General features: G+C 37.6%; 1 protein-coding gene across 9 annotated transcripts in view; it reads left to right on the forward strand.

Moving 5' to 3' along the window:
* The window catches only part of LCLAT1 (lysocardiolipin acyltransferase 1), a 198,295-nt gene that overhangs the window by 72,634 nt on the left and 111,950 nt on the right, over positions 1-13,711 (forward strand). For 6 of the 9 annotated variants that reach the window (XM_040623056.1, XM_040623055.1, XM_040623053.1 and 3 more), the window contains one exon: positions 5,106-5,274. The exons of the other annotated variants lie outside the window; for them this stretch is intronic. In XM_040623056.1, the coding sequence (XP_040478990.1) occupies positions 5,110-5,274 (165 nt within the window). In that variant the 5' untranslated portion in view covers positions 5,106-5,109. The remainder of the gene's footprint in view (positions 1-5,105; positions 5,275-13,711) is intronic. 9 annotated transcript variants of the gene reach the window in all.

The following is a 13,711-nucleotide window of genomic DNA, read 5'->3' on the forward strand; positions in this document are numbered from 1 at the left end:
TTGTTTTAGGAAGCCCATTTTTAAGTAGTTTCTTGAAAAAAGAATGTATGGGAGGTTATTTTGACATCCTGCATATATGATGATGATGTTCTATCCTTACACTTGATTGATAGATGACCAGATGGAATAATTTTCTTGAGAATTTTGTAGGCATTGTTCTGTTTTCATCTTGCTTCTGGTATTACTGTTGAGATCTGTTTCAACTGAGAAGTCCAAAGCCAATCTAATTTTTTATCCTTTGTGACCTGTTTATATCCTCCCTAGAAGTTTTGTAGAATGTCCTTTTGTCTCTCCTGTCCTGAAAGTGACAGTGCTGTGCCTTGGTGAGCATCTGTTTTCGTCCATTGTCCCAGTTTCCAGCAGGCCCCGTTAATGTGGAATGTCATGTTCACCAGTTTCATAGAAATTTTTTGAATTATTTTATTGCTGATTTCTTCAATTCCTCGCTCCTCTCTTTTTAGCACTCATATGATTTGCATATGGGACCTCCTATCTTGGTCCTCTAATACTCTTTCTACTTTACAGCTCTTTATCTTCTTGACTTTTAGGGGGATTTCCTTAGCTTTATTTTCCAACTCTTGAGTGTTAAATTTTTGCTGAACATTGCTATGTTGTCAACTTCCAATAGCTCATTTATTCTTTGAATGTTTCCTTTCTTGCTTTATTTAAGAAAGAACATGGTTTTGTTACTAGATGCAGTGTTTGTCTTTCTGAAATGTTAAAGATATTCTTCTTCTTGAATAGTTTGTTTCCCTCAAGTATACTTTTTTTCTGTCTTAGTCTTTAATGTCATGTTAAAGGCTTTTCTCAGATGGCTCGTTATCTGCTCACAATAAAAATAGGGGACTTAAAAAGCCAATTAGGAGCTTGCATGTAGGTGAGGCTTCCATGAACTCTGGGCCTCACTGTATGGTGATTTAGGTGGACCGTTTATTAAGGAGCCCTCAGTGCTTCTGCATTTCATCTTTCTTCACAGTCTGGTCATTCCCCAGAGAAGTGAGCTCCAGTGGTCTGCCTAGAGCCATGCTGTTCAGTCCGGTAGCCACTCACCACGGCAAGTGAATGGTTCTTTGGTTGAGTTAGCCCCATTTCGAGTGCACGATAGCCACATATAGTGTGGCTGTCATACTGGACAGCACAGCTACTGAAATTTCCATCACTGAGGCAGTTTTATTGGAGAGCTCTGGAGTAGACTATAATCTTGTTCCCAGCCACCGGACAGCTCAGTGAGGAAAGACGAGGTCTCAGATTCAGGATTCTCTGTGTGTATGGTTACTTAATCCCACTGTGTATCCCCTAGTCCAGAAGCCTAGTTTTACTTTTTCAGAGAAGACAAGGCTTAACTCTTTGTTACTTTTATTGCTCATTATTTACTTTTTGGCCTTTAAATCTTTCTGGTACCGATTCCAAACTCTGCGTTTTCTGCGAGTGCCCCTGGTTGGAGGTTCTTTATCTCACCTCTGTCAGTATGAACAGTGTTAGGGAACCAAGTCCCTTATTTCTTTAGCTGGAAATACCACTGATATTATTGATACCTCACTTTTGAGGCTCTTGTTTGGATTAGATGAGAATGTAAAGTGCCTATTTTAAGACACACTTGACATTATCAAAGTAGAGAGTAAGGTCCTTTTAAAATCTCAAATTTACAAATCCACTATGCATCTAACTTGCTCCACCAGGTGCTTATGAGGTAAGTAAAACAGAATAAAGGGCCATTGAGATGAGGATACTGGACAGTTGACCCAAATGATTTGTTTTTTGACACCAGCCTTGGAGAAATCAAATATTGAGTTTCAGCAAAATTTTTGGAGTATTTACTTGTTAAGGACCTTTTAGTTGCTCACGAAGAGTTGAATCTGTAGGTGTTGAATATGTGACTACCAAGAGCCTTCTGTAAAGTGCCTGACAAATACTAGGTGCTCCAAAGGTAGGCCTTTGAGAATATTCTTGAACCTCCCCATCTGTAAGCGTCCAAGGTTAAGTGATGTGCGTTACTTGCGTTGTGGAGCTGGGTCAGATGCTCTTGGCTCACAGACTGCTCTGATACCAGCATCTGTCAATGCTAGGATTTTTGCCAACAGATTCCATGTATGGCCAGTTTTAAAGGGAAGAGAAGCTCTTTGCTCTTAAGGTTTTTAACAAAACCAATCCATTCGCTCATTGCATCGATGCTTATATGCACCATTTTCACTTACCCCCAAATATGAGTCATATGCTTTATGTTTTTTCTTGGTGACATGGCAAAGATGGTATTCTTGGCTATCCTGGCCTGGGTGTGTGCACTTTGTTCCTAGGACCTGCGCTCCTGTGGTTCTTGCAGCTCCCCAGTGTGTACACTAATATCTGATGAGTTACAGTTCCCTGCTTAAGTGATGCTGTTTCAAATTTCTGTGACTCTGCATGTTTTGTTTTACCACATGGAATAATCTTTCCCTCCGCCAACCTCACTCACATCCTCCCAAGAGTCTAATGCCTTTTTAAATCCCTTTTAGCAGAGTTCATCCTGCCTTACTCTGATCTGTCCTTAATGCATGCCGCATGCTTCATTGTACCGTCTATTGTAGCATGGGTCACATTGAATTGCAGTGATTTCTTAGTATAGCTATTAGACTATGGGAACAATGCTAGTTAACATTTCAATTGTGAGGTGATTAAATAAGGACATTTTATGAAGGAAAAGAGGTTTCCTTCCAGAACAAGAAACTATAGGTATCTGGTCTATGAATTTGTTTACCCCAACCTCCCCCCTCCCCATTTGGGGTGCTTCTAGTCTTTGGCAGTTATGAATAATGCTGCTATGAACAGTGGTATTCTGGTTTTTGTGTTGTCGTTAATTTTCATTTGTCTTGGATATTCAGTAGTAGGATTGCTGGGTTAAATGGTAAGCACACATAGTACTTTGCCTCGCCACCACCAGTATATGTGAGTTCTTACTCTTCTGCGTCCTCATCAGTACTTGGTATCGTCCGGTTTTTTCGTTTTTTTCTTTTTCAATTTTAGCCATTCTAATAGGTGTGTAGCGGTCATAATTGTTAACCATGTTTGTCTGTGAGACTTGGAAGTAGGCAGAATGGTGCTGGATTAAATACAGAGCCGGGGAGGAGTTCCTGAGGAGGTGATAGAGAGGCCCTGAGATTTGCAAGAGCTTGGTATGTCAGTCATACTCACTATGGTTTCCCCTAGCAACTAGCACAAGGCCTTGTGCACACAGAGTAGGGATCTTTTTGTATGTTTATCGAATCATGGAACAAATGATTGAGAGGTTAGGGGAAAGGCAGGAACTGGATGGAAAAGTAATTTTAGATTAGACTTAGCCTGAGTAACCCCCGTATGTTCATGGGACACATCCTTTTATATCTGAGTCTGTGTTTGCAAACATGTTTAGAAGCTGACTTGGGTCTCTGAATCCCAGCCCCTCCATGGGAGGGAGGTGGCATAATATCATGGAAGGAAGTGGAAGGCAGAAAAGACTTGGTGCTACCAGCTGGTTATGGGGACTTAGGAAAGTAAGTCATCGTAACTCTTCTGGTTCTCAGCTTCGTCACTGTAAAATGAAAAGATTTCACTAGATGATACCAATATCTAAAAGAAAAAATATACATAGTTAAAGGAGCTTAATCACATCAAATGAGAAATAGTTTAATAAGCGAGGGAAAAGCATGTCCGAGGCTTTGATGGGTGTGTACAGATAGTGTGAAGCCCAGCTCTTCAGGGAGTTTAGGGCTAGTGTCTAAACAGCTAGCGAACGGCTCATCAGCAGAAACAGAGCAACAGAGGTCCTGGTAGGGTGTCAGGCAGAGGAGCAGCGCTGAGGCTTGTCTTTTTCTTTCTCATGCTTAAAAAAAAAGCTTACCTGTAAAGACTGGAGAGAAGCTGCCTAAGTGTCTAATTTCAGTGCAAAGAGGAGAGCTTGGGCCTCAGAAAGTGAGGCTGAGGGCACGGAGGGACAAACACCATCCTGGGCCCTAGGCTCCGGGCGAGCCAAGTGTTCGGCCAATGCTCTTCAGTGGTCTTTCTGTCCACCCTCACTTCGAAGTTCAGATTGAGAGTTAGCAAAAAACCAGGTCTCAAATATTCATTGTCTTTGTACTTTGGAAGGATTTTGTACACATACTGTCAAGTACTGGTGGAGATTTAAAAACCTACTCCATACCCAGATAAACGAATCTGTGTAAGGGATTTGACATTTTATTGTTTGTCTGACATTTATTAAAGCACTTTGACATTTGAAATTGTATTTGTTTCCTGTTCTGAATATTTAAAAAGAATCACAGGTCTTGATCACTGGAATACCTTTTGTAATATAAAAATTTTAAGGCCATTATTGTTTTCAGGATTTTAATGATTCTGACAGTTTTATTATCCTGAGGCAAACCATATTTTTGCTCTACTGTAGTTTAGGTTATAAAATCAAATGTTTAATTATTCTTTTTAAACTGTGTTTCCAACAGTTTATTTTAAAATGTCAATATTAAGTGTTTCTGGTTATGAGGACCCTGAAAGTAATCTTTTGGCAAATAGTTTAGGAAAGTGAGGAGTCTGACTTACACTTCATCTTTCAGCTCATAAAGAAAAAGCCAGTTTAAGACGAGTTGCCCAAAGATATTACTTTCAGGTTCTAACGTGAAGAATTAACATTTCTAGTTTTTTTTTTTTAAAAAGTTTAGTGCACTCTAAAATTACCAGCACTTTCAGGCATAGTCACTCTTAAGAAGCTGTTCTGTAATTCTTGGTCCATTAAGCCTGCTTTTTATGGTAGGATATAAAAAAAGCTCTGGAATATTTTAAGGTTTTGTATTGGGCAACTTCTACAGGTTTATGTTAATACTAATAACCAGTTAAAAAAACAAAGGCTTCTTAAACGAGACAGACTTTTTTTTTTGGTTAGACATTTATTCTGAAAATATTGATTTCTAATGTATAGGAAGTTTGTTAGTCCTGTAGGACATGTAAGAGGGCCACCTTTATGGTATTCAGGCTCTTATATTCTTTATCCAAGCCTTTCTGTAGCCCTGTAATCAAAGATTGTTTTATACATTTTCAATTTGGGCAGTATTTGTATAGTAACAATATATATATATATGTACATTTTTTATATCTTTCAGAATCATGGTGTCATGGAAAGGGATTTACTTTATACTCACTCTGTTTTGCGGAAGCTTTTTCGGAAGCATTTTCATGCTGGGCCCCTTTTTACCTTTGATGTTTGTAAGCCCATCTTGGTATCGCTGGATCAACAACCGCCTTGTGGCAACCTGGCTTACTCTGCCCGTGGTAAGTTACACACCAGATAAGGAGACGACCAAAGTGGCTCAGGTGACGAATTTTTATTTTGTTAGAGTCAGATTTAGACAAATGTTAGAAGAAACATCATATAAATCCTTTCTGGAGGAAATGTAGGAACTAGAGAGAATTAAATAGAATTCATGTCCTTGAAGTAAAATATCTAAGAGTTATATTCCAAAATTAAGAGTTTTATATTCCTCATGAAGTTTATTTTTTTCCTTCATCGAGGTATACTTTGAAGAATTTTTACATCATTAATTTCTATTTCCATTTATTTTACAAGATAATGACAAAAATTAATCAGATAAACTATTATTTTTTTTGAACTGTGGATATTGTTGTGATTGATTTAATTCTTCCCAGTAACCATAGAATTTAGGATAAAGTGGTTTCCCATCTGTGGGCTAGAGTGACAACATCTGTAAGGTGAAAGTACGGACAAAATGTGTAGTAGATTCTTGGAACAGACAGGTATTGTCTGCAAGGTCAGTGCATACAGCTTTGAGCATATCTCCCTGATTCTGAGCTGGCAGCGCCCTGTAGGATTCCAGCCCAGCCTCCTCCCTCGTCTGGACTAAAGCTGCTTTGGCCCTTCCCTGTTGCTGCTAAGTCAGTAGTGCTTTCTCCAGAAAGGGAGTGACACCCATGCACTGCCTTTACCTAGAAGAGGCTCTGTTTCCTGAGACTGCTCTGTTCTTTCTTTTTCCTGAACAACAGCTAGAACTTAATGTTACTCGGTTTATGGACAGTCGTGGTGGGGGTGATGAGGATATTCCTGACCAGGAAAACAAGGAGGGAATCCTCTTCTTTCAGTTGCTGAAGGATCTTTTTCCCCCTGTGTCTTTTGAACTGTGTGCCATGTTTCTCCTCAGGCAGCCTGCCCTTGTTATATCTGCAGAGAGGAAAATACACTAGTGCTGTGGACTCCTCAGGTGGGGGTTGATGGGGAGCTGTTTACAGGGCACCCTTTTCATATTTTAAAAAGGATTCCTATGGTGACTAATTTTAAGAATTGCATTTGTCCTTTGTCAAAGGTTAATTTTTAAAGAAATTATTCAGATACCTGCTTTATGAAATGTGATAACGTTAAACTAAAAGTAGTCCCCTATCTCTTTCTGTCCCTCCCTCCTCTCCTCTTCCCCCTTTCTTTTCTGTATTTGCACTTAATCTATAAGCACAAAGAAAGGGACTATAGAGTAACTGGTAGGGTTGCATATTTAATCCAGATTAAGGAGAAGAATTACAAGATTTTGTTAAAGGGTAATGATGGTCGTAGTTGTTAAGCAATTATGTGCTAATAAGTACTTTAGGATGCCTTCATTCCAGGCACCACCATTATCCTCAATTTACAGAAGAAGTAGAAGCTTTGAGAAATTAAATAATTTGCTGAAGGTCACACGCATAAGCAAATTATTTAAGCAGAGCTGAGATTAAACCCTGTGTGCTGCCATTAGAGCCTTAGGTGATAGGAAAACCTTGAAGGATTGGTCATCGTCACATGGCCTTTAACTTACAGTGGCAAGAGGTTCACTGAGATCTCATTGTTTCAAAAGAAGAAGGTCTGGAGTTCTTTCAAGCTAGGGAATGCCTCGAGGGAAAAGAATTTGATAACTACTAATAAAATCAGTCTCAGTGCCATGATGGTTTCTTGCAGTGAAAGAGGAAAAGATGGTAAGAAGTAGTCCTACAAAGCCTTCGAGAAGCCAAAGACCAAGGTTGCTGAAGTACCTGGAATTAGGTACATAAAATGAGTTGTGCAGTATTCCCTCCTCTTCTGTTTTTGAAAGAAAATGATATGTGTGTATATGTTAGATATGTATTGTGAACATAATTTAGTCACAATCTAGGGATCACATAATGTATCCTTAGTATGTCACAGTCCAGTTGAAGTTCTGATTTGCCACCTTGTGTAAAATCTAAGACTTGTAATACGGTAGGGCTTTCATGCTCCCCTCCTTGGTGCTGCTGCTTCTGTCCTGTGCTTCCACTTGCACAATAAACTCTAGGATGCAGTGTTACAACTTTGCCCTTATACTATTTCTTCAAAAGACATGGGACTAGTTAAAGAGAATATAGTCTCTTGTATTTATCTGAATATTTTCCATTTATAGTATTCTTTATCCTTCCTGTATATTAGAGTTTCTGTCTAATATCATTTCCCCTCATCCTGAAGAACTTCCTTCAGCTTGTCTTGCAGTGAGGGCTCTTGTAGATTAATTCTGTTTTAATTGAAAATTTCTTTACTTTTGTTCTTGAAATACTGTTTGCTGGCTGTGAAATTTATGGGATGACATTTTTTTTCTTCTTTCCATACTTTCCATAGTCTTGTGGTCTCCCTGTTTTTTGATGAAAAGTTAGCTATCCTATATATTATTGCAGCCATTTTTCTCTGGTTGCTTTCAAGATTTCTTTCTTTTTTTTTTTTAGCAGTTTGATTATGATATGCATAGGTCTAGTTTTCTTTGTTTATTTTGCTCTATTTCATTGGGCTTCTTAGAGCTGTAGCTTTGTTTTTTCCACATTGGAATGTTTGAGGCTCTTATTCCCTCATAGTTTTTTTTTCTGCTCCATCCCCTCTCCTCCTGGGACTGCAGTTTTGTGGGTGTGGTAGATTGCTTATGTTGCTGCACAAGTCACCAGGTTCCCTGACCTCCTCTTCTTCTACCTCTATTTAAAATACCATACTTTCAAGTTCTAGAATTTATATTGGGTTCTTTGTTGGTTTATGTTCTGAGCTTTCTCATCTGTTTAATTCATCATAACCTTATTTTCCTGTAACTCAGCTGAGCAGTGAGTCTAATATCTCTTCGGTCAGTTTTTTTTCCCCCCTGTAGGATGTACTTTGCATTGAATATTTGTAATATTCTTACGTTATCAGTATGGATCCTCCTTATACATTTATGCAAAAATTCCTTTTCCTTTCATAATAGAAGGAAGGATTTTTTTTTTTTTTTGGTAAGTGTTGTTAACTGTTACTTATGTAAAAGTAATCAGCAGGATCCTAGAACGTTCATCCAGCAACTATTTCTTAAGTGTCCACCATGTGCCAAAGCATATTGCTAGAAGGTAATGATGAACAGGACAGATAGGACCCGTGGCCTCATGGAGGTAATAGTGTTCTACCTAAGCTATCTTGCCAAGTTGTAGATATACACAGGTTGACTAGTCTCTTTCATTCACCTGAGCGACTACCTCCTTTGTTAGAGGACAGAAGGTGACTTCTCAGACCATGAACTTTTTAGAGGTAGATTTTTAAATTAGCTTTAAAGATATGAAGTCCATTGTTCCATTGCAGCCTTCGAACAGACCATTTAATATGGAATATTCATTTTGTATTGTTGCTTACCCACTAGTACTCACTTATTTACAAAATGAGTATTTTTCCATAAAATATATTTATATTAAATAAAGTAAGCACATAATGCCCAGTTCACATAAGGTTAACCGTCATAAGTAGTTATTTCTAAAAAGTCCTCTACAAGCTATCTAAATGTTAACTAATTCCATTTGTAGTCATTATAAAGCCAGAGACATTTCATTTTGAAAACTTTTAAGATTTTTATCTGTAAAATAAGGAAATTGGAGTAGATGATCTTTTGAGAGCCATTCCAGATTCAGCATTGTGTATCTGATTCTAAAACAAACATTTACAGGTAAATGATTTTTTGATAATAATCATACATTGTTTTGCATTTCCTTTTATTTAATGTCTTAAATTTTCCAGTATATAATCTCTTGAATATGAATCACATTTTTGACTCTATCTCTTTACCAAAACCTGAAGGGTTTTGAAAATTTTCTTGTAGTTACTACTTTGGACACCAAAGCACTGCAGTGATTCCTACCAATCAGTCTATTTTCCTTGGAGAGCCAATGTAAGTAGAGTGCTTATTGGTACAGACATTTGATTTCACTATTGGCCTTACCACTTTCTAGTCATTTGAACTTGGTGGAGCTATTTAGCCTCCCTAAGCTGCTCTTTTCATTTGCAAAACGGAAGTTCTGATATTACCTGCTTACCTCAGACAGTTATTCTGATGACTAAATGAGGTAGTGAATATAGCCTTTTCAGAATACAGTGGCTTGAGTAAGGTAGAACTTTATTCATCCTCAGGACCACGTTGGCAGGGCAGCTCTGCTCCCTGATGTCATTCAGGGACTCGGATTCCTTCCACCCAGCCTGGCTAATACTCTTTTATATGGTCAGGACTGGTCACTAGCACTTTTTTGCCCCACTCTGCAGGAACTGGGTCTGGGAAGAAGTCCAGAGCAAGCGCTTTCCTTTAAATTAGTGAATTACAAATAGCACCTCTCTCTCTTGCTCACCCCATTGGAGGGAACAGCTAATGGCTATCATAACATCCGGGAAATAACGTCTTTCCTCTCGGCAGCTAGGTACATAACTAAACTCTATTACTCTGGAAGAGCTGGACTTCATTGGACAAATTCTGCCATAGTCGCTTCTGCTATGACTCTTAGTATTGTGTATTGTTCCTGTCACACAGCATTACACCATACAACTCCAATTACAAGCACTAGGATGGATGAGGGAAGAGTGGAAAGATGAGAATGCATGTTTTTTGTTTTTTTAAATCTAGGGTTGCCCCCACTGAAAATGAGAGGAAATGGGAAATGTGAGTGGTGCTGTATTGGCTATCATTCTTATGTTTCAAACAGCATGTAGACCAATCACTTCATCTGATGGTCAGCTGGAGAAAGCTGTTCCAACATTCTTCAGAAAAAAGTGGCTGAGCTGGATTTATTGGTAGTGTACTGGTCTCCTGTGAGGTACCTTTCTGTGAGATTTTCAAGAGTTAGTTTCAGCTATTCCTGACTTTTGCTTTATTACCTGAGTTCAGAACTTAACCCATAGGCCAAATTCAACCATCACTGTAGTGTTAAATTAGTATATATTTGAAAAAAATTCTATTACCTGTTTAACTCACTGCCTTGCTTATGAGTAAGGGCATATCAATTAGAGTTTTTCAGCTCAGGAATTTATAGAATTTCAATGTCTTATAGCTAGGTTACAAAAAATTGTCAGGGTGTCTTTTATGACCTTTTATTTCATATTTTTACAAGGTGCTAAAGAAGTTTTTATTTTGAAGCAAATATAGCATTTTTCTTACTCAGAGAATTTAGTCTTTTCTCTCCTAATTTTAAGCAACCCCAAACAGTTAAAAAAATGGTCACTAATTATTGCTTCACAGAAATAATCATAAGGTGATCTTCTCTTTTGTAAGCATCTCTTGTGCATTAAAATTATTTCATTGGCAAGATTTTTCTTCTTTTACCATTTTTAAGGAGCACATTTTGTGTGTTAAATGAGGTACCTCAGTAAAATCTTCTAGAATCTTAGAGGTCACCTAGTCTAACCTGCGTGTACGTAACAGTTCCTTCCAGAACGGTCTGTAGAGTGACCATTCTCTCTTGGTACATACTGGGGAGTGTAGGTCTTTATTCATTTCATTTATTTTTGGACAGCTCTGTTCAGCATGATCAATATTGTCAAGGTCAGACTTTGCATATGCCCAGAGCACTTTTTGCTTCTCAAAATTCAGAGTCTTTCCAACAGTCCAATTGTTAGCTAATAACCTGGGATTATGAAAATTATTTGGAGTCCTGTTCTAAGTCATGACTTAGGAATTTAGAGATCATTTGCTAACTCCCCACCTAGGGCACAAGTCTTTTTCACAGCCTGCGGGTTCCAGTCCAATCCTAGAACAAAACAGGTGTTCAACAGATACAGGGTATAATTTCTGCCTAGACTGCTGCTAAGAGAAGGGCTACTGTGTTTGATGAATGACTTGGGATTGCAAGACCTTAAATAGCTAAGGGTTTGAGGAGCTGGGCCTAAGCGGAGTCTGAAAAGCCCTGGAAGATGGGGAGTGCCACAGAGTTGGTTTTACCTCAGACTAAATAAAGATTCATTGGAATGATAAATGAGAGCTTGGGGCTCTCTGGCAAAACTGATTCTCTGTGATCATGAGGGGGAACCTCTCATCTGTGTGTTTTCAGACACTGTGGAACACTTGGAGGTAGTAATTAGTGGTCTATAAAAGATCCTCAGAAATTGCTTCCGTAAAGCATTATTAAATTTTATAAGATTACTTTTTCTTCTATACTAGTTTCTATTCTAGACTAGAATAAAAAGACACTAATCTGTTATTTGATTAATCAGTTTTAATCTGATTTGAATTCTGCAGTTTAGAGATGTTACAACCTTATCTCTGTGTAGTAAATATTTGTAGTTCTGCCTTTGCAGGAGCTGTAAATAACATTGACTAGATAGGTCTTGTCTGGTATTACGAATGATTAATGTGAGTTTGAGATCTAGGCTGTCCAAAAGGTTATATATAACTTTCAGGCACATTCTGATGAAGTGCTGGATGGCAAGGGAGAGAATGCCATACGATATGCTCCTGGACAAACAGTCTGGATTTATTTTGACATTTGGATTCACAGGATACATGTATAAGAAATTGCACTTAAAAGGTGAGGGTTGAGGTTTGGGATTTATAGGCTTTAAGATTTTTGACTCTTTTCTGTGATACAACACACAATTAGCAGTCAGCTTCATCTTTCTACCAGTTGAGGGAAGGGCATCCTGCATTTTAGTTCTTTGTAAAAACTGTAAAGTATCATTTGGAAAGCAGAGTGGAGCAGATCCAAATTAGTAAGTCATAGATGGTGACTTCACACGTGTCCTCTGGGCTGAGACCTGTAATTCAGTGATTCATTTTGGGAGTTGATGGTCCTATATACTTAGAAAGAGAGACCTTTCCTCCTGCGGGTCCAAGCCCAGAGGACTCTCCCATGATCCTCTCCATCATGAAGTCTTCTACATAGAGATTTGACTTCCCGAGACTTTGGAATGGGGGTTATAATTATTTGAGCGGTTATGAACCCTTTTGAAAATCTGATGAAAACTACAGGCATTTAGCAAAGTACCTCAAGGCAGGTTCTTTTTTATTTACCCCTTGAAGGCCATCCTTCTAGGACTCGATGTTAGGTTAAACACCCATGCCCTAAGGTAATCTCAGCTCTGGGAAAGTAACTTAATGGGATCTGTGGGTTATCTGTTTTACTCTGTTAAGATGTTAACACTCTGAGTCCATAATTCTTGAACATAAAACATTTCTGACTTTTCCTTAACTAATATTCCTTTTATTTTTTTTTTTGGTCCCGTGTTTGTTTTGAAGTCCTATTCATCTGTGTCATATTCTTTAAAACGTTTTTGTGAAATGTAACAAACATATCCAAAGTTAGTTATACTTTAATAAATCCTTTTAAAGTGTGCATTTATGTTTTACTATTAACCAGGTCAAGAACTAGAGTATTGAAGGTAGGTGGTTTCCTGGAGGGCTGAGAAGTAACAACCGTCTCCTATTTGATAGAAGTAGTCACTAATCTGACCTGTAAGATAGTCATTTCCTTGCTCTTTATAATTTTACCAGCTCCAAATTTTTCCTAAGATAATCTGACACTTTTTGTTTTGCTTCTCTCAGCATTATGCTTGTGTGCCATCCATGTTGTTGTAGATACCTGTAGTTTATTTACTTTCATTGTTGCTTCATATTCCATTATACGGCTATACTACAGTTTATGTATGTGCTATATACTTCTATAAGGTTTTCATGATGTCTTTTCTCTGCCTTGGACCAGATTTCCTCTCCATTAATAGTGAAGTCATATTTTAACTAGTAACTAACTTTATTACCTAAAAATTATTTGAAAATTTATTTTTTTATAATGATTTTTTATTATGTTAGTCACCATACAGTATATTTGAAAATTTAAATAAGGCGTTGAAATCAGTTGAAACAAGTAATCAATTCTCATATTTTCTGGTTTTTATCCTCCATAAAACCAGTATGTAATATATTTTCTTCTAAATATTTTGTATATATTATATCCCTGGTTATCAGAAAAGTTCCTTAAACACATTCAACTAATTTGAGTATCTTCTAGGTGCCAGGCACTGTGGCAGGTGGTGGGGCTGCAGAACTTTATAAACATGTAGTTATTTTATTCTTTATATATTGTTAAACAGATGTGTGTATGTGTTTAAAAAGATAATACAGAAGATATAAAATGAAAATTTTGATTGTCTGTTCCCTCAGTCTTATACTCAGTGTTAAATTTCTTGATTATCCTTTCTAGGAAGTAATAATCTTATACATCTACAGCCTTAAAAAAATTACACAGTGGAATCTTCTTGCATGTCTTTTTTTTAATATATCCTGAAGATTTCAGTGAAAGTTAGCATTTATTTAATTAGGAAACTGTCGGAAACCTAAATTAATAAAACCAGTGCCTTTGTATTCTCATTCTTCCAGATATATTATAGAAGCAATAATCTTGAGAAACACTATGCCTTTGACTTATTAGGAATCAGATTTATTTACAGGACATGATAAAATTT

Source organism: Ursus maritimus, unplaced genomic scaffold, assembly GCF_017311325.1.
Source record: "Ursus maritimus isolate PB19 unplaced genomic scaffold, ASM1731132v1 scaffold_6, whole genome shotgun sequence".
In the NCBI taxonomy this organism is placed as follows: domain Eukaryota; kingdom Metazoa; phylum Chordata; class Mammalia; order Carnivora; family Ursidae; genus Ursus; species Ursus maritimus.